Below are 26805 nucleotides of genomic sequence, written 5' to 3' on the forward strand. Positions count from 1 at the left end.
CTTTGGGATTAGGCCAGCCCCAGACATTGTCTGTAATCTCATAGGATACCCTTAACTGGCACTCCTAAGCTCAGCCCTTCCTGAATTCCTGATCCACAGAAACAGCAAGAGATATTAAATAATTACTGTTGTTTGAAGCCACTAATTGTTGGGGTGATGGGTTATGCAGCCACACTAGCTGGAAGAGGAACTCTGATGGAATCAAAACTAGAGGGGGAAAAAATGCCACCCCAAGTTCAAACAATAAAATCTTCAGAATCCGTAAGAAGTTCAGGAAAAAAGACTTGGGGCATCTTCAAGAATGATGAAGGTAGGTACAATTCACCAATAAATGCCACACATAGCAGCACTAGAATAATCAGCTCTTTATTTCCAATCACCTCTTCATTTTCAAATGTCTATGAACATCTTTCCACATTCATGGTTAAGAGAAATACAGTAAGAATGACCCTACGTGGGGGCGTCTGGGTGTCTCAGTCGGTTGGGCATGCAAATCTTGGTTTCAGCTCAGATCATGGTCTTGGGGTTGTGGAATTCGGCCCCAAGTTGGGCTCTGTGCTCAGCGGGGAGTCTGCTTGAAGATTCTCTCCCTCTGCCCCTCCTGCCGCTTGCACGCATACTCTCTCTCTCAAATAAATAAATCTTAAACAAAAAAAATGACCCTAAGTGGAACCACTTAAATCTACCAGCAAGGCCAAAGGTAAAGGAAACTAGCGGGACATCATTCAGTCACTTCTGTGCAGGCACCGACATGACTGCCTGCTGGCTTTCTGCCTCGTGCCTTCCGTAATAGACTGGGCCGTCGGTCAAGTGCAAGTGTTTTCAAAGTCTCCTTTTAAAAGGACAAGGAAAAGAGCCGGAGTCCATTTAAGAAGGCGGCACCTACCATTGGCCCAAAGTTAGAGAGTTTGGTACACCCCATGTATCCTGGTGAAGCGGACCCAAGCATGATGCTTAGGAGATGATGAACGGTGGCCTGTGGACAGGATTTAACCACAAACCCATGTTTTCCCTTCCTGGCCCATTCAGTGTTTTCAAAATAGGAAACTCCACGTAAAAAGTCTAGATTTCTAGTTTCTCTTGAAACACTGGACTTCAATCCTGAGTATGAATTACTACCTGATCTCCATCACTGGCGCTGACAAGCTGTTTCTCCCTTTAGACACAGCACATCCTATTTGCCACAATCCCCCCACTCCCTATGGCTCTAGCCCAGACTCACTTTACTTGTTCACTTTACGTTTCTGTCCCCGTGGTCACTGAAGTTCATGTCTGGTGACCTACACCAAGAGAAGGGCATCTGACTCCAAACCCCCAGATGTTTTTTTTATAACTACAGGACTGAAATTTTTGGTGGTTCAGAAATTCCAATAAGTTCTGCTGTTGTGTCCTTGCCAATTTCTTTGCTGAAACTACAAATATGGGACCATGACAAACATATCCCTCACGGTTATGTAGGTCCTCTTACAACACTGTTAATGAATGTTAGGGTGATCAGTGTGACTTCGGAAAAATAGACTGAGCGTATCTGATGCATCCAAATTATCTTTAAAATACAAACTGTTCAGACAGCAGTCAAACATTCCTAGTCCAAGTTAACATGGAAAAGAAGCAACTGCCAGTCGGCTGTGAGATTAGGATGGACAGAAACGGAACAAGATCTACATACTGTAAAGTAAAATAACTGAATTACTTACCACAGAATATCTTCAAGGCAATTTCTAGTGAGGACTTAATTAGGCAATGAGGGTGTGTGTGAGAGATTAAGACCAGCATTTGCAGGGTTGTGTCTGTGTGTGTGTGTGTGTGTGTGTTAGAGAAAATAAAACAAGACAGAACAACTCACCAATTCCAGACATTGTCTGTGGCCATAGGCAGCAGCATAATGTATGCTATTGTAACCTTCCTTGTCCCGGATAGATGGGTCTGCATCATTCTGAAGCAGAAACTCTAGACATCTGTAAGTATAAAAATGAGGTGTTATTTTAGAAAACATATCTAGACCAAAAGCAGTAATTAATGTAAATATTTTCCTAGTATGAATGTTCCACAAAGCACTTCGTGAATTTAAGTGTTTCTTTAAAAACTCCATGGCAATGAGGGTTTATGCACTGGAAGTTTGGGGTTTTTTTAAGATTTTATTTATTTATTCGAGAGAGAGAGTGAGAGTGCACGAGAGCGGGGTGAGGGACAGAGAGAGAGGCAGACTCCCCACTGAGCAGGGAGCCCAATGTGGGAGTCAATCCTGGGGCTCCACGATCATGACCTGAGCCGAAGGCAGCCGCTCAGGACCGACTGAGCCACCGAGGCGCCCTGTACTGGAAGTTTTATATGTGTGTGTGTGTTTCCATCTTTGTTTCAGCTTACAATAGCCATTCTAGAATTCAGGAAAGGCTTTAGGAACAAGAGGGTAGTTAAGTTTATTGAAAGGGGGGAAGAAATTATTCATGACTATCCCCTCCCCATTGAGTTGCTTTAATGTCATTATCAATATTGCATATTTATCCATACCCGGGTTCATGTCCGGACTGTGTTCTGTTACAATAATCCATTTGTCTCTTCCTGCATTGATCACAGAATGCTTTAGGTTTTGGTGTGTTTTTTTTTTTATAGTTGACGTACAATGTTATATTAGTGTCAGGTGTATAACACAGCGATTTCACAATTCTATACACGATGCAATGCTCATGCTTTGGTAATCTGCACCTTAAAAGGAAGTCTTTTTTTTTTTTTAAATTTTGGTAATTAAATGCCCATGGACAGGATCCCAGGTATGACCCATTTTAAACAGAATTTGGCTCTTGAAATAAAATCATTCAATAGGACTAGCATTCCAGTGGACACACAATCCCCAGCTTCTGAAAGAATTACATTCTAAAAATCAGTTGGCAAATTTAGTACGTCATTTGGAAAACACTTGGAGTTGCTCCCAAAGAGTTATTTACCCCTGGATAGAGCTGAGCTATCCTACCAATAGCACTCTTAGGAAAAAACAATAGTACTGTAGAATTTGAATATTGTCTAGATTGTTTCTAAAGGGAAATAAATTCCATTTTTAACTGGGGATGCTTTTCTTGTCTCCTCCAGGACACGGCTAGCAATCTTGGGACCCAAGCTGCAAAAACAAGACATGCACTTTAAATCAGGAATGTATTTGGATGAGAGGTGTAGCCTCTCTGCATGAAAGCACTCTCAGGCAAGCTGATCCTTCCCCTGCTTGTCCTTTCCCCTCTCCATCAGCTGTTAAGAGGGCTGCTCTGGCTCAGGGCAAGCTGACATTTCGCTGGAGAAGGGGGGTTTTGCGAGGTGGCTTAAGATTCTACAGTCTTTGAATATCATGAAGTTTGGAATATCAGGGCAAAACCTTGGTCATTCTGCTTTACTCATGGCTATGTGTCCTGTCCTCACCCCAGTGACAGCCAAAGTTACGTCCCACAGCCTGTATCAGGGCCACACTCTCTAACTTCTCCCTTCCCCCGTGATCCGGACAGATCTCCTCCGTGGGAGGAGAGCCCAGTGGACCTCGGGAAGACCCTAGGGGGGACACGAGCCTTCGGGTGACAGAGAGATTGGTTCCTCTGACAGCTGGAGAAGAGAATAAACAAGGTAAGAACTGTGTGCGTGCAGACTCTTAGAGCACGCCATCCACTAGGTCTCACAAAGCAGGACACAGAGTGTGGGCAGCGCGCATTCATTTGCTCATTTATTTAACGAACAGTTACTGAACACCTGCAACCTGCTGGGCACGGCCCTGGGCAGAGCTCGACCTTCGCACCGTGCCTTGTCACACAGGAAGGACTCTCGGAGCATGAGGCATTAGAGCTTCCTGTGCATCAGCACCCTGGGTGATGGCACCGACTACCAGCTCTTGCCACAGTCCGGGCCGAGTCTCTACCAGAAGCCAGAGATAGGCAGGTGGATGTGGTGTGGCAGTGGCAGCTGTCAGCAGGAGCAGGGGCTGCTTGTGAGCTGGTGTGTGTGTGTGTGTGTGTGTGTGTGTGTGTGTGTGCTGGGGAAGGAGGGGAGAGCACAACAGGTGTATTTCACACTGGAATTTCAAAACATTTATTTCTAGAACCTACTAAATAGTTACCCTCAGGTCATTAAAGGAGAACCTAAGGCCCTTGGAGGAGGCTTAATATGTCCCTTAGGCGTATAACACACGGCAGAGTCAAAAATGATATTTAAGACACCTACTCCTAGAAACTGCTGACCCATCACAGTGATGGTCTCAGTAAAGGTTCCAATTTTAGGAAGAGTTCCTTCTGTGAAATAGCATAACTGAAGGATATATTAAAAGAATCATTTCTTCTTCACTAAAGGCAAGCCCATATCACTTCCTCAAGATCCCAAATAAAGCCCCCAAATAGCAAGGCTGGCCTATGTGACAACCCAGAAAAGCAGACAAGCAGCAGTAACCACCTCTCGAGCTTGAAGCTGAGCAGAAACTTACAATGCGGCTTCCTTTTCCTTCAGCTCTCTGGCTCTTTCAAGTTCTTCTGAATTTTCATGGGCGTTTCCTAAGATCGTCTTACTTCTCAGCATAAGGGAAAGAAAAAATATTACAATTATTTGCATTCAATAGTTGCTAATGATTTTGATACAACTTCTATCTCAATGATTTTCCTCGCAACCCAAAAGAAATAAGCACTACAGATGTTTTTACTGAGAACGTACGTGGTTCTCTTAAAGGCCATCCAGTAAATCTACTCTCTTCCATGGAACCCAACTGAGAACGTGACTTTCCTAGACCTTCCACCCCAGAATCAGCAAGTAAGACATCAAGTTGTCTATCCTTCCATAAACGTCCTAAACTCCCCAAGTAAATAGGAGGTGATGGAGCTTAAATTTCTTTGACTCCTACCACATTCCTTTCTGTCTCCTTGTCAGTTCAGCATCGCATTGATCCAGGAATGGGGTTCTAGTCACCCCTCAACTGCCAGAGCAATTCTTCATCACCCAAGATTCCTTTTTATAGCTCTTAACACACAAAGTATACTTGTTCCCCCTTCTATTCTAAGTGAACAGCAGAGCGCCTGCTACGGAGTAGAAGCTCAATAAGCATTTATTGACTTAACAACCTGCCTGGCTAGGAGATCCCGAGTGCAGTTACACCAGACTTGCCAATAGCACATGACAGGAACAGTGTTTTCCAAACTGGAAATACGGATCCTAATCCATTATGGAATTGTAAAGTCATTTTAGTAGGTTGCAGTATTTCATTGCTTTTTTTTTTTTTTAAACAAAATAGAAGAGAAAATACCAGAACGCATCACACAGAATAAAGGTAAATATGATCTTAGGAAATTTTTGCTGCCTTTTTACATATATATTTAAAACATACATATTTGAGTGTGTATGCTGGGTCATGCTGTAAAATGTATTTCTTACTGTGGGTCACCGTAAAATAGTTGAAAGCCACTGCTGTATAAGAAAAGAATTTAGTGCTGACCCAGAATCAATTCCATAGCACGGTACAGCAAGTACCGTAAGTCAGTAGTTCTCCAAACAGGGTCACCAAAAAGCATTCCTATGAAGGAGGTCCCGGTCCTTGAGTCTTTGAGAACGATCTCATAAGCTGTAGGCAGGCACCTCTCCCTCCTTTTCCACCTGAACTGGTTCATTTATAAATGTTCTGCTTTCTATTCCCAGGCACCTAGAATCCAAACATGTCCAGGGCATCCAACTTCCTCTCCTCCAACTCCTGAAAGAGCTTTCATGTCCAGTTTGGAACAACAGTGCCAATTTTACACACACTGACGCTGCATTTGAAGACTACTGGGATTATACAAAGACGGATACTTCCACCATGTGACGAATTTATTAGCAAATGTAAGTTTGAGGGCAAATGAAGCATTTCAGTGGTGATGAGAAAACTGTACGATATGACAAAATAAATTACAACTGATTTTGAATGAACTGAAAACCTGGGCTTGACAGCCACATTTGGCATTCAACCCAAAAACCAGAGAAGAGAAACAATGGGGCAGTGACACGTAATAATCAAACATAAAGAGAGCAGAATGGGAAAACCGGGGTAGGGATGAGGCAATTCTAACTCCTCTGGGTCTGGGTGAGAGAGATTCTTCATTCACTGTTTCCATAAGGCAGCATGTAGAAAACTTAGCAAACCCTCCCCCTCCCTAGTCATACCACCAAAGGAAATTTGAGCAAGGCTGTTTTTACTTTCTATCCATGTCTGATGCAGCAGCATAGTGCAAAGCTGTCCGTCCCCAGTCATCTGTTTCATTAACGTTGGCCCCTGTGGTCACTAATGTCTCAATACAGTGGAAATGACAATTTGCAGCTGCATAGTGCAAAGGCGTCCTGAAAAACAGACAGCAATTTATTACTTCCTTCATCTGAAAAACAGACCCCTTCCCATCATCATGAGCACTGACAGCAGTATTCCTAGGAGTGGGGGATGCTCTTCAGCTCTCAGGGTGTGGAGGCCAACAGACATGCCTTCCTTTGACTTTCTAAGTTGGAGCTGAGGCTACAAAGACAGTGGCCTCAGACAAAGACACCTACCTAGGGATCTATCCTTTCTTTCCATTCTGAGTGCCTATCCTGGTGCAGGTCTACACTCGTGCTTTTTTGGACTATTGCAATACCATCCTTATTGGCCTCTTTAGCTCTAATCAAACTTCCATCTAATTTCTAGTTGGTATGAGTGAAGAACTGGATTTTCTAAGGTCTGATACCCACATTCAGCATCCTGTTCTAAAACCATAGGTCCTCCCTACTGAGCAAAGTCTTGATTCCTTAGTCTGGAATCGAAGACCTTTCCAAGCTGGGCCCAAACTACGTTCATAAAGTTTCTCTCTCCTCCCCTGTATGAACCCATCACTGCATCCAAGTGGGATCACCTGAAGTTTCCCCAATCATGTCCACATCTCCCCTACCATTCCCCATGTTGTTTTCTTCCCTGGAATGTCCTCTCCTGAACTGCTTTCACCCATCAAAACCCCAAAGCTTCTAAAGTTCCAGAAGTTCTCTTTCCCTTTCGTCTGAGATTGTGCAGCTCCTGTCTGGGTCTCTCTTGAGCTCTCATCTCATATTGCCTTGATTTTAGCTCTTGGTATTGTCTCATCTTCTCCATTGAACTACAAGCCCCTTGAGGGTAGGGAAATAGATTAATGGGAAGAACAATATCTAAGGAATCAGAAGTCCTGGGTTCTAGTCCAGGCAGATCTGTAAGCTGCACCAAACCACAACCCCTCTCTGGGCCTGGACTTCCTCGTCCCTACCTCAATAATGACCCGTGAGAAGCTGCCCCCAACATCTAACCTAGGTCTAAAATTCCTGGAATTTTACATGTACACGTAAATTTATTACAGGTAAAACTCATTTAGTTTCTCCAAGCTCAATTTCTTTATCTATTAAAAAGGATAGGAAGCGTCTGCATTTATCTCATAGAGTTATTATGAAAAACCAAGTGGGTAACATGTAGGAAATACATGCACCTTGTCAAGAGTAAGACACTGCAGAAACAAGAATTCCCTAGCCAATAGTTAGGGAATAATAATCAAATGGAATACTAGAAATAAAATAACTTTATCTCAAGAACTATTTATTAGTTTCCAATTTTATTAATTATATTTTGCAGTCAATGTATGGGCTCTTTAACTCGTTGACTTTCTCCTCTTTCATCCAAAAAAACAGGTAAATTGTAAGCATTTTACATAGTGGACTGTTTGTGTTTTAATTAATTAGACTGAAAACTATTAGGTATCAACCACGTGGCAGAGCCCATAGGTAAAGAGAAAATGAGACCCAGTCCTGGTACTCAGGAGCCCCATGGTCAGGGAAGGGGAGAGACAGGGAAGCAAGAGTCCACTAGAACAGTGTGCTGTGTGCTCCTGCTGTGGAGTATGGAGGGTTCCAAGGGAGCAGAGAGGAGGGGCACCTGCATCAGAGGGGGTGGGAGGTGTTACTTGACATAAATCTGGGTGGGTGAGTAGGCGTTTGCCTAGGTAGGTTGGTAAGAGAAGAAATCTGTTGCAACGCCAAGAGCCAGGGTGCATATGGAGGGGAGGGGTAGAGAGTTGCTATGGGAAAAAAACTGGAAGACAAGACACAATTGGCCCTTCTAACAGATGCTGTGAAAGTAGATGCCTGCCTTGGGGCTTGTGCCTGCTTGTTGGTGTTTTGCTACAAAAAGGGATTTTCTTCTGAGGATGGAATCTCCCCAGCTAGCTTCCCTATTTACCATTTCACTATAACATGATTTCCAGATGGACTGCTCCCCACCCCTTTTACTGAGGCACTTGAAGCAGAGTTCCCTGTTTACATACCTCCCACACTTGTCCTTTTTATGGAAATCTGCTCCGCTGCTCTGCAAGAGTTTTATACATTCCACATTACTAGAAAGACAGGGAAAACATCATTAAGATGGTAAAGGTCAATTGCTGGGCTATCTTCAGAAAGAACTGTTTTTGGTGAAGCGAAGGCCAAAATGAAATGACAGGTCCAGGTCTAAATTCTGCTAACGCACAACCAACCTGAACAGCTTAGAGGAATGCAATAGTGCAAGGGTCTAAAGTTCCTGAAATCCCTTTTTCCAAGCTAATAAATCAATACATTAAAGAGCTTGATGGAACATTTTCAATTCCATGACCAAGGTATTTAAGGATTATTACATGGTTAAACCTTTTAGTGATGGTTTCATCGCATTTCCTAAGATTCTCTTTCAAAACCATCAAGAGTTTAGGAAACAGAGTGGCTGTACCAACTTGCATTCCCACCAACAATGTAGGAGGGATCCCCTTTCTCCACATCCTCTCCAACAATTGTTGTTTCTTGCCTTGTCTATTTTTGCCATTCTAACTGGCGTAAGGTGGTACCTCAGTGTGGTTTTGATTTGAATTTCCTTGATGGCTAATGATTTTGAACATTTTTCCCCTTACACCTGTGATGGCTTCATGTCACCTCTAAACAATGAGCCAGAATGGAGAAGCATTACCTTTTATCACAGGAGAATGAATTCACCGTGATAACCATTTTCAACCCAGACTCTCCATGATGGGAAATAAAACAGCTGTATTTCCCTGTCTTTGTAATATAGGTAAATAAATGTGCAAAAAATAAAAGGCCGAAAATGATGAAATGGAGCATAGTGATTTGCCAAAGCTTCTTTGTCATTCACAGAAGCAATAAATCATGTATAGTAGAGAAAAAGGACCCACTTAAGTGAATTTTCCTATTGAAGGGCATGTCACTAAGTATTAATTGTAATAGGAGTTTCAGATATGAATCCAGAATGGTGTGTTGCCAAGGTCTGATACTTTTTTTAAATGTCGGCATAAAAAGAGACAATCATCCGTTATTGTTCTAAACTTGGAATGCTGAGAAGTAGTCTAGGATTTACTGTTTTATTTTCATTTAAATATGAAAAATGATCTCATTAACGAGGAATCCAAGCAGGGCTCCCCGCACCCCCCCATCCAGTCTTTGTAGCCTCCCTTCTCAGAGAATCTGCTGTTTCAGTCATAAAATGGAAGAACTTTTTGAGACCAATATGTGTCGTTGCCACACGCCAGCTGATTTATAAAAGCACCTGTCTCTTACGGAACGAAGCCAAAGGATCAAAGGCAGAGGCATATCCAGTCGTGTGGCTTATGAAGCTCATTTGATGTGGGGAGAGGAGTTGGGGAGAAGGAGATTCATTTAAAAAATTATACATAATTCTGAATATAAAACTAAATTCAAGGTTTTGGAAGGGACCCATGCAAATAAGGGCCTTAAAGCTTCACAGTCAACCCACCTCTGATAAAGAGGTAATGCCTTTGATAATGTACAGATGACAAATGGAGAATCACTGCTGTTCCTTGAGGACTCGCAAACCGATGAAGAACGAACACCTTACCCAAACAAGGTCATCCGAGAGAGGCCGTGTTTGGTCAATGTACAGTCATACATCAACAACATATTGATCAAAGCCTTACTCTCACCACTGATATGAAAAAGAGGGTCTGATGAATGATGCTCTTTATAAGTTTAAAAAAGAGGCAAGGATTAAATCGCTTCTTGCCTATCCCTTGGGTTTTCTTGACCTTTAGTCACATTTAACCATTTACATACTTAAAAAATCAGTTTTGAAATAAGGACAGAAATATCTGTAAATAAACAGGAACTAATTCAATCTTGGGTTCCCTTGATCATCACCCACCTACCAGTGACAAAAAAGAAAAACTTAGGAACAAATCTCAACTTATTTTCCTTTGGTAGAGTGCATATCAAGTAGATAACATATTCTATAGGCTGAAGACCTACAATTTAAAAAAAAAGGAAGAGGGAGAGAGAAGAAAACAAAAGAAAACTATTTTCTATATGAGATGGGCTAATGATTTTTCTTAGGAAGAATAAACATACAATTAATATGGAAATGCAAAAGTGATATTTGGAATTGGTAGAAATGACTCTTACCCACCTTACTAAGGAAATGGCTTTTGATTCACAGACAACTGAAGTTGAGTAAGAGAAATGAGGAGTTAAGTCATGAAATAACTGAAATTGCTAACTACTCACCCTCCTGCAGCAGCGGCATGAAGGCACGTTCTTCCAAATTTATCTGGGGTGTCTATTTCAAAGCCTGCAGACAGCACGTGCTCATTACTAAACAAGGATACTATGCTATACTTTTGTCCTAGTTAAACCACAAGAAACATTGCAGAGACAGAAAAATCAGTTAGTAGGAAAACCAGAACGCAAGCAATTGTAGTCAGAAAGAGGTTGTCATGGAAACGAATGGTAACTGCTCAAGCTTGGCAATTTTATAGGAAGAACCGTGAAGTCTAGGAGAATTTATTTTCACATTCAGCCCTGGGTGAACCACAGCCCCATATTTCAATCCCAGGATAGAAATTTATGAAACCAATTTGAGATAAGTAGGGCAATAGACAGGCAGACAGAACACATGGAGAAAACATGGACAGCAAAGGAGTAATCTTCACATGCTGGAGTAGATATTTCCTTACGTGTATTATTAGCTTTCAGTTGGTTTAAGGTTTGGGAAACATGCTTTCATGCAGGGATTATTTTTAAACATGCCAAAAGCAGTGAAGGCAGAATCAACCATAGGTAAAGCACTTAAAAGGAAAAAAAATGCCTCTGGGATGTCTGTTGAATTAATTCATAAACAATCTTTGCCTTGCAGACCTCTATCACCTTTGAAAGCCAGGAACTTCTTAATACATGGAGGTTGGCAGAAGCAGTGATAAGAAAGATTAGCAAAGCTCCAAACCAGAAAGAATTTCTTGGTTCCAAACAGACTCACATTTAAAGACTAAATATTAAACCTAGTTGGAGGGGATCACGCTAGAGGGATTTATCAGAGCCCACAGAGGAGGAAGGTAACGTGACATTTCTACTGTCAAAATGTGGGGGGTTTGGCCTTTTTCCTTTGTTGAAAATATTAACTGTTAAATCCACCCTTTAAGCCCCAAAGATATTTTCCCTGATTCCAACAAACTTCCGGTAAGCTATGGCCACCCCTGCCTGTCTCTCACTCTGGATCACCCAAGCTTTAACTTGAAAAACAGGACAAGCCTCTCATTCCGGGGCAGGAATACTGACACTCGAACAGCAAAGACACCAAGGACTGCCGGGAGCTGTCCCCGGATCAGGTCATGAATGACACAAAGCACAGGCAGCCACTTACTCCGACCAGACACCTAGAGCCACGTGGCTCATTTACAGGACACATTAAGCCTCATCTGTGGTAATGGGGTTACTTACCCGATGATAAGAGCTTTCTGCAGCAGTCAGAGTGAGCATTTAGGGCAGCTAAATGTAAGGGGAACATGCTATGGATTCCACACCTGACGAGAAAAAAAAAAAAACAGAGCAGCTCACCGTAACAGATCTCAAGATACATGCAGAAGGACAACAATCTTTCTAGAAGTTCTCTGATGAGAACCCAAACCCACAACACCTCGTTTTGGGACCCTTGCCTGAAATCATTTTATAATTCTTCCACTCAGGAAATAATTATGCAATCATTTTCTACTTTAACATAATAAAATCCTAAACCTACACCAGAATTAAAAACCCCTCACAAGAGGAATGTATCTTTTTAAGATTATGTTTCCTATAAAGGGTGACTCTACATTTAAGACTAATTTACCTTTTTTTTCTTTCAGCTGAGCAATTTTATGTCAGCAACCTGTTTTATTCAGCGACCTGTTCTATTCCTCGAATTGATAGAGAAATACTATTGACCTATTATGTGCCAAGTACTTTGCTAAGAGTTAATAATGACTGTATTATTGAAAACAAAATTTCGGATGAGAATAAAAACCAGTGTTTATCTTTTGCAGTTGCAACTTCATCTTCCTAATACTCTCATACTGCACATTAATCCACATCAGGACGCCGATCACATTATCTTGCGTACTTTTCGTAAATCGAGCATACTTTCCCTAACAGTATTACAGAAAGAATCTAGAAAAGGACTTTTTAGACTGATAGCCCATCATAACACAGTCCCCGGGATGATCCCTTAAGGGACAGGCAGCCTTCTGAGAGCAGTGCTTTTGGCTTTCAAAATCAAATCCTCGTCTTTCCCCTTGCCTCCCCTCACACAAGGACCCAAAGTCGTAAGCTAAACTGCCGTTCCTAACAAACAGCATACCGGGAGGTTCCTGTGCTCTTCTAAGTGTTTATAATGTTACTGCTCTCATTCCCCAGACTGGCTCACGATAGTCAAAGAATGTATTTCAAATTTTGCAAATCCTCCGTGTAACACAAGTAAGAACGCATATGAACACCTGCAGCATTAATGACCTAAGTTTCTTCTCTGGCACAAAGTGGCCCATTTTCAGATTCTATAATTCATTAAGAAACACATATGGTTTGAACTGGTTAGGTTTCAGATACATGACTTTTATCTGCTATCTCAAAAGTTACTATGCTGTGTGTGACTGTGTGAAAGTATTTACATATACACAGATAGTTCATGGCATTCAGCGTTCTGCCACATCGGAGCCTGCCAACAATTTACCACCTCTTTCTTTCCACGAAAACTTCTCTCTGTGTATCGGTGTTTTTGTTCAGTCTCCCCTCTGCTCGTGTTCTTTTCCCTATATGGAGATTTCCAACCCCGTGTATATAATAGCTGGCATCCATCAAGGGATGCAATTTGCTTGTCTTCCGGGCAGTGTCATGCAGAGGAGAACTGCTTGTAATTGCCTCTCTCATCATTTACAAAAAAAATTCTGAAAAGCAATTGCACCAGTGACAACCTTGACGCTCACGGAAAGGAAGTGGGCATTGGGGGATGGGAGAGAAGATTTTCTATCCATGCTGCTATTTATATTACTCCCTCCTGATGCCAGAGAAACACAATAATTTTTAAAAATGTATAACACGTTTTAAAAACACCTTACTAAATGGAATTTTAAGCCAATAAGACTGTACCTAACCACTTTATTTGTTTAAGGCAAGTAAGGCAAAAATGTGATTATATTAATACCTCTGGGCATTTGCAAGAGAAAAACAGTATTTTCTAGGACAGGTTTAAGTTCCTGAAAGAATGTGCCTGGAATTGGGTTGGTTTTCCCAAGATTTCTTTGAGCCTTCCTCATTCCTTAAATATATATAACTTTAATAAAAATATATATGTGTACAGATACATAACATGTAAAATATAAATATATCAAAATGCTATGTATTACATACATATTATATATACATGCATATATGTATATATACACAATATAATATATATTTTATAAAGATACAAAAAATACATATCTTTATATACAATAATACAAGCAAATGAATTAGAGAAGATAGCATAAAATTCTGTAAGAAATCAATAAGAAAAACATAAAAAGTGCAAGTGATAGCATAACAGCAACAGCATTACAACATATTCCATAAACTTCATTATTAATATTTCTAATCAACTTTACCACTTAACATCATTGTCTTCAGATAACTCATCATACTCCACATTAGCGGATCCTTTTTCCTCTTGTTACTTATAAACTTGAGAAGATAAGGGAAGTAGAACTATTCTAAAAGGTCTAGCAAAAATTCTGTTCAATATATATATTTTATTCCATACTTAATAAAAAAATCACTACCTCAATGTACGTTTGAAAACATATTAATTCAGACAAGTCTAAATACCACTGACACTTGAACTTGAATATGATACTATGGTTCAAACAGGAAAACTAAATATCAGGCTGAGATTGGAAAGAAAATAAAAGTTGAATTCAGAATCTCTGAATCACTTCAGAAATGATTCATGCATTTCAAAATAAAATTACTCCTTTATTGTTATAAAGTAAGACTGCTTATCAAGGAAGAGTCATAAAACCTTTAGCAGGAAAATTAGGGTTTGGCTGTCTTAGGCAAATAAGCAGCATCACTTTTACTTCATCAGGTATACATCAAAGAAGATCAAGAAATAAAGATGTCAGATAATACTAAACTTAACAATGCATAAATTACAGGAAAGAGGAGACCAATTCCAGCTAAAATGCTACAGTTATTTGACCAGTCATAAAATTAATGGGACACATTTGTATTAGCTATTTCTAATTTAGCTGTTAGCTGGTGTCTCCAACCCAGTTATTTCAGAATAAATGAGGTCAGAATAAATTGTAGACAGCCATCAGAGGCAAGGAAAGGGCTGGTGCACTATTAGAATATCAGTTCTTTTAAGCTTTCCCCTTGGCATCAGAGAGCTACTGTTGTTCCTTCCCACCTCCAGGGCTTTCTAGAAGCCTTCCCTCAGGCTGTATGCTAAAAAAACACTGTAGTTAAGGTGATGGCGTCCGAAACCTTGGGTTTGAGTCCTAGTTTGGACACTTCTAGCTATTTGATCTTTGGCGAGTACGTAATGGTTCCCTCATCCAGAAAATAAAGATCATAATAGTGTCAGTCTCACCGAGCAACTGTAAGGACTACTTAATAATGCATCCAAGTGCTAACAGAGGGTCTGGACCATGATAAGCCTTTACCATATAAGTTAGTATTACTATTGCCCTTGAAATTATTAGCTTAGTTGGATAATCAGCAGTCTGTGAGTTTTGAAGTTGTAATTAGCCTGTGATTCCTTAAAATCAGGTTTGCGATTCTTTAAAAGCCAAGAATAAATTGTGATCGGCTAGCATTTCTGTTATCTTTCTATATTTCAAAATTCTTTAGAGTACTTATCTCACAAGTCTCCTAGGAAAGGTGGATTGGTTTAGTTTTGTCCAGTGGGCAGGTAAGATAAAAACACTTGATGATTTTGATCATCAAATGATTTTATGATTCTAACTTGACTGATCAACCGAAATAAAAAAATCAGTTTCCTATTAATTTATCCATGTCATTCCGAGTATTTATCACGCACCTCTAAGTTAGAGGCATTTGGGTTTAACTGGCAACAATGAGACCTGGTCCTTGCTGTTTGCAACCTACTGACACTTTTAGTGGTTTCTTTTCAATCAAGACCAAACACTCTAATGTGGTTTCTAAGCCCCTTCTGGATCTAGCTGTTACTTAACCAACCAGTTTTCTAGAATCTCGGTGGACTTCTGTCCCTTCCTCCTGGAGGAGCCAAGGTTCTATCCTGCCCCAGGCTTTGTTTGGTGCAAGAAACTCCTCTTTCTGCCCAGCTTCTCTTAGCCTTTCTCAAACTAGTGAAGTGCATCTCTGGGGGCCGCTGGAAATACCTCTGGGCTTTCAAGAGCTATCTGTGGGACGTTTTAAACTGTCTTTTCTTTTTGGTGATAACCTAAAGAAAGTGGTATAAAAGCATATTTTGGCTCATCTCAACAACCACCTTCTCACGACAGACAACTGCTGTATGTCAGCTCCTGTGTCTGTACTTGGGATCACACGGGTGCCCTGCGGAACTACTGTAACTGGCAGGGGCCAATGAGAACAGAAAAAAGGTGGACGTAATAGACAAATGAGAACAGAAGAAAGGTGGACGTAATAGACAAATGATGCCTGAAGCTGGGAAGGGCCAGTGACAGTGCAGTATGCTTCGCCTTCCATATGCACAGGATTTGGCAGTAGTTGGCGTTTGTGCTGTGTGACGAGCCCACTGGCACTCTACTGCGTCCAAGCCACTGCAAAACTTCCAGTCCCACAGCATGTGCTGACCTCTAAAGAGTCTGTGCCTTGGCCACCAGGATAATAACCCCACGAACATGGTGACTGAATTTTGGTAAATGGTGCGCCATCACACCATCCATTACATAGAGAGGCAGCAAGCCTCCTGCCGGGGAACCTCGCCTCCAGATCCAGAGGGCCGAGGACAGAGTCTCATTTCCACCCCTCACAAGCTCTGTGACCTCAGGCAGGTAAGTGAACCTCTCTGTGCCTCATTTACTTCACTTACAAGATGGCGATAATCGTGTCACTTACCCCATGGGGCTGCTGTGACAATTAAATATAATTCCTGTGAGTTGGTGCCTAGCGTGGGTGAGGACTTATGAGTGTTTGCTACTACTGTTAACCTAGTAACACTGGGTTCTGGTTGCATGGATGTTGCAATTTTTTTTTGGACTTACTGATATAGTAGATTCAAAGCCTAAGGAGTTTCTAACTAGTTTTACATTTATACATATTCAAGTAACACTATAATAAAAAATCATTTATTTCTATATCTGGGACTGCAAGTCTCTCAACATCACAACCTAAATAATTGCTATTCACCCTGCAGTCTCCATTAAGCACTGCTCTTCCTGGAAGCCCCACCCTCAGCCCCACTAAGCCCCACATATGTTCTGTATCCAGTGCTACCCAGCGACTGCTCTGGTACCACACTTCGCATGGTTGATTGTAACTGCGTATTTAATTCTTGCCCCCAATGACTTAGAAATTCCTTGAGGGCAGGGACTCCTGTAACCCCAGAACCTGACGCAGCAGTGACACTCAAAGACCTTCAGCAAACAGTTAGTGAATGAGCAGATGGCAGAACCGGCTACCTGCATAACTATAATACCCCTAATTTTGCTGCAGTTGAGGCAGAATCAATAAGGTAGGAGGCAAATTAAAATCCCAGAGACAAGCATCTCAAACCTAAAAAAGTTAAAGAAGAAAAACCAAAGGGCTCTGGCGCCACATAAAGTTGCATGAGCACAGAGTCAAGCTGCAGAAAGTGCTCTGACTTCAAGTTCAGACAAGGAAAAAGAGTATCAAAAACATTTCATCAGGCCCAAGGATGAGATTCAAACAAATCATAAGAAAGTAGTGACCGTAACACTTGTCATATAGAGATCTTTTAAAATACATTTGGTCATATCGTTTATGAATGAGGATGGGTTATTTTCATATACGCTATTTGCTTGTTTACTTATTAATAGAAGGAAAGGCCTACTTTTCTCCTCTTTCTTAAGCTACTCCACAGAGATCTACAAGGAACCCAGAGAACAGTGATTTTTCTGAGGGCTTTTAGCAAAGTTAATCATCTCCAACTTTCCTTCCCCCCATCTTGACATTTCCCCTCAGGTGATTTCCCGCCCCATGCACTACACACACACACACACACACACACACACACACACACACACACACACACACGACTGCAGCCTAATGAACCACTGTTTACTGCAGGAAGCATTCTTATCCCCAGATCCGCTGTGACATAACCAGATGTGGCTCCTTGAGGCTGGAACAATGTTTGCCTCGGCGGCATCCCCAGGACACAGCAGAGTCAGTGGAAGGAAAGGCTACCTGAACAACAATACCATCTCTAAGGCACTTCTCCCACAAGGTGTTGTTTGCATAAATTGAAGGCAAAATAATTACAAACAAATGAACCTTGTGCTTATTGAGTAAATGTGTCTGGGGAAATTTTAAGTAAGTAGTGGGCCCCGTTTCTCCCTCAAGTGGATCCGAACCTGAAAGAAAATCAGAAATTCGTGGTTGTTTGGTTAAAACTCCCCAAGTAGCTCTGAGTTGAAAGAAAACTACCACTGAAAGTATTACTGTATCACAGGTGAAACAGGTGTGCCTAGATATTTGACTCCTGCTTAATGAACACAGAGCATTTATGATCTCTGGCGTTGGGTAGGAATTCAGAATCCAGGAGGAGCTCCCTGAATCTTAGGACAGTGCTCTTTCCACAAGCCTGAGCTGCTGCTTTTAACTTGCAATAGCCTGGTCAAAAAGGTTCTTTGACTGTTAAGTGATTCCTTTCTTCTGAAAGGAGACAGCCCACCACTCTTACTGTTTGTCAGCGTGGCCCTCTCTTTCCGCCCTGCAGGCTTGTCGTGAGCCCAAGCCCTCATCTTCTCCTCCCTGGACTCCTGCAAAAGGCTGCCACATGTCTCTGGTCTGGACCACCTCCCACACGTCTGGGCTGTTGTGAGAGTGATCTTTCTCACTGACAAATGGGATCATGACACACAACCTTCCCTACATCCACTTAATTCTTTAACAGCTTCCGAATGCCTCAGAACAGAATTCACTCCTTAGCAGGCCATGCAAGGTCTTTCAAGATGTGTCTTTTCTTGCTTCCCACCTCATTTCTTTCCATTTTTCCACACACATCAGATGATCCAGGCTTGGCAATCTGCTTTAACATATTCACATGTTGATGCCTTTGTAAATACTGTTCTCTCCTCCTGGAATGTCCTTCCTTGCTTTCCCTCTTTTTACCTCACACAATTTTGTTTACCTGGTGAACTCCTACCAGTCCTTCTTTTTGCCGAAATGTCACCTCTTTTGTGAAACCCACAGAGTCAATGTCTCCCTGAATGTTCCCATAGCATGGTACAAACCTCACAATGCTTGAGTCGTCTGCTCTGGATCTTGTTCCTGCCGCTAGACTGGGACCTCAGGAGGTTGCTGGAACCCACCAGTGCCTTCCATGGACCATTGAAATTTTGGCTTATTCTCAAGCAAGACTTTCAATTCTGTTGCACAAAAACTTGGCAAATAAAATAGAATTCCTAAAGTTACACTGCCCTTATATGGTTCTCCTGAAAATTTAGATTTTGTTACCCATGGTCTCTGTGATCAAAGCTACACTCTTTATTCAGTTCTTTAAGGCTGTCTTGAATTTGGTTCTATACATATTATTAAATAATAAAATAATAGTTGTTGATAGTTTCCTACGTGCTAGGCATTCTTCAAAGAGCTTTTAACATGGATTATCTTGTTTAATAATGTTAGGCAATATATTTATATAACTCATACTCATATTGATCTCAACCTAGACCATAGAGCTTTACTAGTAATTAAATCCTTTAATGCTCTTAACACACCTGTGGGCAAGTACTGTTATTACTTCCATTTTTGAAATGAGGAAACCGAAGCACAGAGAGGTTCAGCAGTAGGCTCCAGGTTACACAGCTCACAGGCATGGTAGCTTGGATTGGAGCCCATGTAGTGCCCATGAAGCCTGGGCCCCCAAGCCACACATGTTACTACCCACCTCAGGGCAGAGCATCCTGGAATTGTACTCTTCCAACTCCTGCTCCTGCTTTTCTCCCTGCTCAGGATGTCTGCCACCACCTGCTCTACTCAAGTAATTGTCACTCTTCAAAGCCTGCCCAAAACTCACCTTCTGCTTAAAGGCTTTTCTGAAAACTTTGGCCACCGTTGCAATCTCTCCTACCTGTCTACACTCTACGGCATATACTGTCTACACTGAACACTCTGCCACTTAAGTCTTGCTTCATTTAGAACTTTATTACATACTATGTTGCATGGTTCTTTGTCTTAAGAGGGCCTTGGGCCTCTAACAAAATTATGAGCTCCTTGAAGGTACCAACCAGATGACTTATTACTGAAATTTCCCAAAGCACCCAGCACTATGACCGACTTGTACAGCTGCTTATATTCTTGCGGAACTGAAGTGTAAAATGAAGTCAGGTCCCCCTTCCCTATGTAGCACTTGTACTCAACGGTACCCCCTAATGATATCATCAAAACTGAGCAAGTACCCTGAATAAATTCTGAATTTGCCCAATTATGTCTGATTTTTCCTGCTTAAGCAACATTAAACACTGGAAAGAACAGAATATTAGAAAGTAGAGTTAGGAATAGAGTTCAAGTCTCCTTCATTAAAACCACTAGAATAGTCTTCTTTCTGATGCAGCTGAAAATAAAATTGGTTCTGCCTCGCATCTGTCATTAAAAGTCACTTAATTTAGTCCAAATTTAATTTGTATTTAGCATAATGGTACAGATCCAGCTTAACCTAGATAAATGGAAACGGTCTACTGCATGGCAGGTCCCTTTGGCAGTGTCCCCACATGTGCCAATTATTGCACCGTATTTCTGCAGTAACCTACTTGGCTGTGTCAGCTCCGCTGGTTATTAAGGTGTTAATCAAAAGCTCATGACCGTATCTTGCAGCCACATGGAGAGGAGTGTTGCCATCCTTATCCACACAGTCAATTTCACCGCCTGCAAGAGATGTTTTAATACAGGATAACATAAGGATTCAGGCTGACTCAGATACTACATTCTATGCCAGTCACTCATGTTGTCCAAATGTTGACTTCTTTTCCCCTCTGTGTACATCTCTGATCTGAAGTACAAGAATGCCTTTCCAGGGGATAGGTCACCACCTGAAGTAGTAATAGTATTAAATCTGCATAGAGGGAAGTCTATTAGAAATGCTTTTGAAAAGTCTTTCCATATTGTCTTATTTAAGGATCTAAAAACTGGGGCGCCTGGGTGGCACAGTCATTAAGCATCTGCCTTCGGCTCAGGGCATGATCCCAGAGTCCTGGGATCGAGCCCCACATCAGGCTCCTCCACTGGGAGCCTGCTTCCTCCTCTCCCACTCCCCCAGCTTGTGTTCCCTCTCTCACTGGCTGTCTCTCTCTGTCAAATAAATAAATAAAAAATCTTCAAAAAAAAAAAAAAATAAGGATCTAAAATCTCGCAACTAAATTCCTGCTCTGAGGAACAAAGTAATCAAATTCCATAAAATGTAATTTTGAAGATACACCCAATTTTAATTTTACCTGCTCAATTAAAGACCTACATACACTTTATACTGAAGCACCAGAACCAAAGAGAATAGAAAGTTCAAGAAAATATTTTACGTCATTTGATGATTTGGCTTAAAATATGATGAGTAAAATGAGGAAATGTATAACTATGAACTGAAAATATCTATATTTATAAAAGCTATCACATTAATCATCAACAGTCCTTTTAATAATAAAGTATTTTCATCTTATTTTGTCTTATTTTGCCTTCCTTTTCCCCAACTTTTAATTTTACTACATTTCTTTCTCTCTTACCTTTTCACAAATCTATACGTAAATACAGTTGGTCTATTTAACGATTTAAAAATAAGTTAGACATCATGACATTTCACCCCTAAGAACAAAGACATTCTCCCACATAACTACAATTCTATTAGTATACTCAAGAAATTTAATGTTGGTATCATAATTTTATGTAATATACAACATATTCCAATTTCTCCAGTTATTCCCAAAATGTGCATCATAGCTGTTAGTTTTTTAATCCAGGATCCAACAAAATATTCTGCTGCCATTTAGTTGTCATGTCCCTTTAGTTTTCTTTAATCTAAAACAATCCTCCTGCCTTTTCTCTCTATATCTATCTATCTATCTATCTATCTATCTATTCATCCATCTATCCATCCATGTCTCGTGTCATTGATATCTTTGGAGGTCAAGCCAGGAGTGGTGTGGAGTGTCCTGCATTCTAGAGTTATCTGCTTATTTCCTCTGTTAGATTCAGAACATTTTGGCAAGACTACCCCAGAGTCGATGTGCACTTCCCTCTGCATCTCCATAGCATACACGTAAGGGCAGGTTAGTCCACTGGATGATGCTAATTTTGATCACTTGCAATGCGTACAGTTTCAGTTTGGGAAGATGAAAAAGTTCTAGAAATGAACAGTGGTGTTGGTTACACAAAATAAGAATGTACTTAGTGCCACTGAACTGTACACTTAAGAATAGTTAAAACGGTAACTTTTTATGTTATATACATTTTACCACAATAAGAAAAGGGGCTTGATTATTTGGTTAAGGTGATACCTGCCAGCACTTGCCATTGCAAAATATCTTTTCCCTTTTGTAATTAACAAACAGTTTGTGGGCGGTACTTTGAGACTGTACAAATATCCTATTTCCCAACAAGATTTCCAGCAAGGATTTTAGCATAAACGGGGAATATTTTGTTCAAAAGTTACCTGAATTCTTTATTCTGTATGCTTATATTATCAACTTGATACAGTTTAGATTCATTTGATTCTCTTTGTTTTCAAAATTTTTACCAGTTTTTGATTTAGCTTTATTTTATTAATATATAAAAAATTCATGTTTCAGAAATCAAATAATATTTTTTAAAGGCTCACTTTCATTTCCATCCCTTCCACTTCATTCTCCACCACATCCTAAAGGAATCATTTTCATTAGTTTTGGTTTATGCTTTCTGTGTTTCTTTTTGTAAAAATAAACACACAGCGGGATGCCTGGGTGGCTCAGTCGGTTAAGCATCTGCCTTCAGCTCAGGTCATGATCCCAGAATCAAGTCCCACATCAGGTTCCTTGCTCAACAGGAAGCCTGCTTCTCCCTCTCCCTCTGCCTGCCACTTCCCCTGCTTGTGCTCGCTCGCTCTCTCTCTGACAAAAAAACAAATAATCTTTAAAAAAAATAAATAAACAGACTATACATTGCTTTCTTTTTCTTTTTTTTACTGAACAATATATCCTGGAATTCACTCCTAAAAATCACTTCTTGGAGGTCTTCCTCATTTTTGTGCAGCTTTATTGTTTTCCATTGCATGGAGATACTAGTTAAGTACACCAGTCTGAGTGTATGGATAAGCATTTAGGAAGTAAATATCATTTTGCTATTATCAGGAATGCTGCAGTGAATATCCTCATGCACATATTGTTTCCTATCTGTTGGGTGTATCTTCAGGGTAAATTCCTGGAAAGGGGATTTCAAGGTCAAAGAAGTGAATATCTGGTTTTGCTCAATTTTGCCACATTTCCCCCTTTAGGTCCTGTGCCATTTTGCTACTCACATGAGCAATGAGAGTGCGTTTTCCCCACGGCCTAATCAAGCGTTTGAAACCCTGCCATGTGATGAGTGAGAAGTAATATCTCAGTGCAGTTTTCATTTGCATTTCTCATATTAAGGAAATTGAGCATCCTTTCATATACTGAAGGACTATTTGTTTATCTTTTTCCATGAACTATTTGTTCATGACTTTTGACCATTTTTCTGTGTGCGTGTGTGCGTGCGTGCGTGCGTGGTCTTTTGTTCCTTGATTTTCAAGGGCTCTTAAAATATTTAGGAGATTCATCATTTATCAGTAATACATATTACAAATATTTCCCCCCTAGATTTTCATTTTTATTTGTTATTTTATTCTGGAAAAAAAGAAACCCTATTTTTGGAATTCATGTCTTTTCTGTTATTATATTTAGATTTTGCATTGAGTTTAGAAAGGCTTCCCCCACATCCTGACAATAAAGAAACTGACGCATGTGAAACTATTTGCAATAATGTTTCCATGGATACTTCAGAACAATCCAGGGTCCACGTGTCCATCTAAGAACTGCCCACTGTGATTGGCCTGAACGGCCCACCCCCAGAACTGCTCCTGGGAGATGTGGGAGGCAGATCCCCAGACTGCAGAGAAACCTTTGCGCTGGACACACTGCAACACTCCACGTCCTTCCAGCCAAGAGGCATCAAACCTTCTACAGAAGTGTTAGAGCCTCCAAGTTTATCAGCCCCAAACATGCCAAAAATTGGGTAGGAAAAAGTGAAAAATGTTGGAAAGGGTAAGGGGCTGAGCTGATAAAGTTTCTTCTTGTTGTTACTACCATTTCATAAGTCAGTTTAACATTTTGTTTATTTATTTATTTCTCTATTTATTTAATTTGGGGAGAGAGAGCACGTGCAAACAGGGAGAGGGATGGAGGAAGAGGGAGAGAGAGAATCTTAAGCAGGCTCCATGCCCAGTGCAGAGCCTGAAGCAGGGCTCCCCCAAAACAGGGGCTTGATCCCACGACCCTGAGATCATGACCTGAGCTGAAATCAAGAGTCAGATGCTCAACCGACTGAACCACCCAGGCGCCCCTCATAAGTCAGTTTAAAACTGTAAAAATATATGTAATTATCTTCCACATATGCTTTTGTTGTCATTTAACATATATTTCAGAAAAACATCATAACTAGTGGAAAAATAGAAGAGATCGTTATTCTGAAATATGTTTTATATTAAAGTAGGACATCTAGATAATGAATTTCTATTTTACAGTCATTCCCCAAACTTTTCCATTTTCACTTGAAAATCTTTAAGCTTTGCCTGGCATGCAATTAAATATCCTTACTACTCATTTGAAGCTTGCAAGTTAAATGTTGGTAATTGATTACTGACAATTAGTGAGGAAAATTAACATTTGTGAGTTTAGAAGTACGCAAAGCATGTCAGAAGGGATAATTTAGCAGCATTACCGAAGCATTCATCTGAAGTTATTTTTTCCTGCACAAACAAAAATGGTCATCTTATTAAATTGCCTCGGAAATACTGTGAGCCAAAAGGTCAAAAATCTCACAATGAATCATCCTAACCTATCACTGGACTCTTCCTTTTCAAACTCTATTTTTAAAGCTTCTGTGAAGAAAACATCAGTTTTGAACTCTTGTAACCTGCTGGACAGCATCTAGGCAGTGGCCTAGTACAAACGTCGGGATTAAATGCCTTCTGCCATCACATTGTTTCCTCAGTCAGTTCTTTCCCTCTCTGGCTGCGACAACACGGCTTCAGACAACACACAATGGGACTGGACAGTAGAAGTAGTGTTTGCTCACTATCTACAAAAATAAAAGAGGTGTGTGTGTGTGTGTGTGTGTGTGTGTGTGTGTGCGCTTGGGCTTTTTGTTTGTTTCTTTTTTTGTTCCTTTTTGGCAATTGTCTTACCAACGCTGAATAATTCTGGAAAAAGTTATTATGAAGAACTAATAACCCTGAATAGAGAACGGTCAGGGAAGCAGAGAAATGTCATACAAAGTCCAAACACAAGGGTGTTTCACAAAACAAACGCAAGGAATATCGCTCAGTAGCATGTTCTTTTGGGTTAGGGAGCCAATGGATGGTCCCACGTGGGACTGGCTTCCAAGTCCTGTTGTGCAGTGACCCACTCTGGAGGATAGACACCAGGTCCGGGGGTGCAAGCCTCTGGATTTTTCCCAGAAGGAATCCAACAAACAGGAGGAAAGAAAAGAGCTTCCTATTCTTCTCCCTAAGGGCATTTTTAAAAATGTCAGATGGAAGAACTCACAGTTCTCACATGTAATGAATGCAGAGAATTGTCAGCTGAGAAAAGAGAATGCCAAATCATCCTTCTACAGAGATGATGCTAGTCTAGATATAAGTGACCCCTAAAGTAAATAAAATTCCAGTTAAAAAACATTTTTTAGGGGCACCTGGGTGGCTTAGTCGGTTAAACGTCTGCCTTTAGCTCAGGTCATGATCCCAGGGTCGTTGGATCAAGCCCCTGTTTTGGGGGAGCCCTGCATCAGGCTCTGCACTGGGCCTGGAGCCTGCTTAACATTCTCTCTCCCTGCTTCTCCCTCTGTCTGCCACTCCCCCTGCTTGTGCATGCTCTCTCTCTGACCAATAAATAAATGAAATCTTTTTAAAAATGTCTTTAAACATGCCATTATTTATCCAGAGAATGCATTGGTAAGTGTAGTGGTTGAAAGTTCAGTCTCTGATGTTAGACTGCCTGTGTTTCAATTCCTGTTCCTCAACATACCTGCCATGTATCCTGATGGAAGTGACAACCTCCCTGCCTTAGTTTCCCCATCTTTGACATGGAGATGACAATAGCACCTCTTTCTCATGGATTTATATGTGGAGTGCATACCCAAATGCCCAGCACAGTGTAAACACTCAATCAATGTTAGCTTTATCATTATATATAATGGGCTATATATTATAGCCACTATATCTCATCATTTTGGGCCCCTGTACCACCCCCCCCCCCACCCTCGATCCACAAGTAAGATGTCAGGTCAGCCAAGAATGAGGCTCTGGATTGAGCCTCTTGATCAGCGAGGACAAGAGATGGGTTCTCTTTCAGATCTCATCCCAACTCAGAGGTCTACAATGATGTCCACAGAGGGCACGGGAGTGTTTCAGGCCCACAGGAATGGGTTTTGGAGAGGTCACAGTAGCCAGCAGCATCCCCAGACTGTTGTCACACACTAGCATTACACAGGGAGATGGATCACGGCCTTGATTTGAAGGAGATGGCCAGGATGGTCTGCCCCCAGGGATGGACCTGGGGGAAGGCAGTGCTTACAAGGAGAAAACTTGCTCTCTCTTTGATCTGATCGCTGCAGCTCAAATGTGCCTTAGCAGGGAGCGGAGCTCTTATACCACAGAGGTAAGCGTGATTATAGTCACACTAAAATTTTAAAAATAGATACCAAATATCTCCCTAGTATGTATGTATGTATGTATATATTTATTTTTCAGCCAGTGGACACTGTTTCTAAAAACAAAAAAAAAGCAGTTGAGAAATACATGGGATGAGGAAAGTGTGCAAAGGAGAGACTCTAGGGTCACTCCCCATCTCCCTTTGTTTACTTCAAGCAAAACAAAACAATTAAAGTGGCCCTTTCAATAAAGTGAATGTCAAAGACATACCACATATTTCAAATTAGAATTAATGGGTGTTGTGCAGTTAATTTTCATTTTACCTTCCTTTGCTCAATGGAAATTTGTCAGGATTTATTGTCCCCTATAGTTACACTGAAATGCTTATAAATTTCCTTTGCTTTGTGGCAGATATTTTGCTTCCTAAGCATAATTTCCCCAAGCTGATCTTC

General features: G+C 40.9%; 1 protein-coding gene and 1 long non-coding RNA gene across 4 annotated transcripts in view; one reads left to right on the forward strand and one right to left on the reverse strand.

The window, feature by feature from the left end:
• ANKRD44 (ankyrin repeat domain 44) overlaps positions 1-26805 on the reverse strand; it is a 309633-nt gene that overhangs the window by 77924 nt on the left and 204904 nt on the right. For all 3 annotated transcript variants that reach the window (XM_044381322.3, XM_057303669.1, XM_026492270.4), the window contains exons 10-16: positions 20253-20367; positions 11740-11822; positions 10531-10594; positions 8298-8366; positions 6187-6327; positions 4454-4534; positions 1847-1958 (exon numbers count right to left, since the gene is read on the reverse strand). In XM_044381322.3, the coding sequence (XP_044237257.1) occupies positions 1847-1958; positions 4454-4534; positions 6187-6327; positions 8298-8366; positions 10531-10594; positions 11740-11822; positions 20253-20367 (665 nt within the window). The remainder of the gene's footprint in view (positions 1-1846; positions 1959-4453; positions 4535-6186; positions 6328-8297; positions 8367-10530; positions 10595-11739; positions 11823-20252; positions 20368-26805) is intronic.
• Positions 3495-11393, forward strand: LOC125281354 (uncharacterized). Its single transcript, XR_007188524.2, has 3 exons — positions 3495-3606; positions 5653-5832; positions 11159-11393. It is a non-coding gene; the product is annotated as an uncharacterized LOC125281354 (long non-coding RNA).

This window comes from Ursus arctos, unplaced genomic scaffold, assembly GCF_023065955.2.
Source record: "Ursus arctos isolate Adak ecotype North America unplaced genomic scaffold, UrsArc2.0 scaffold_1, whole genome shotgun sequence".
NCBI classification, from domain to species: Eukaryota; Metazoa; Chordata; class Mammalia; order Carnivora; family Ursidae; genus Ursus; species Ursus arctos.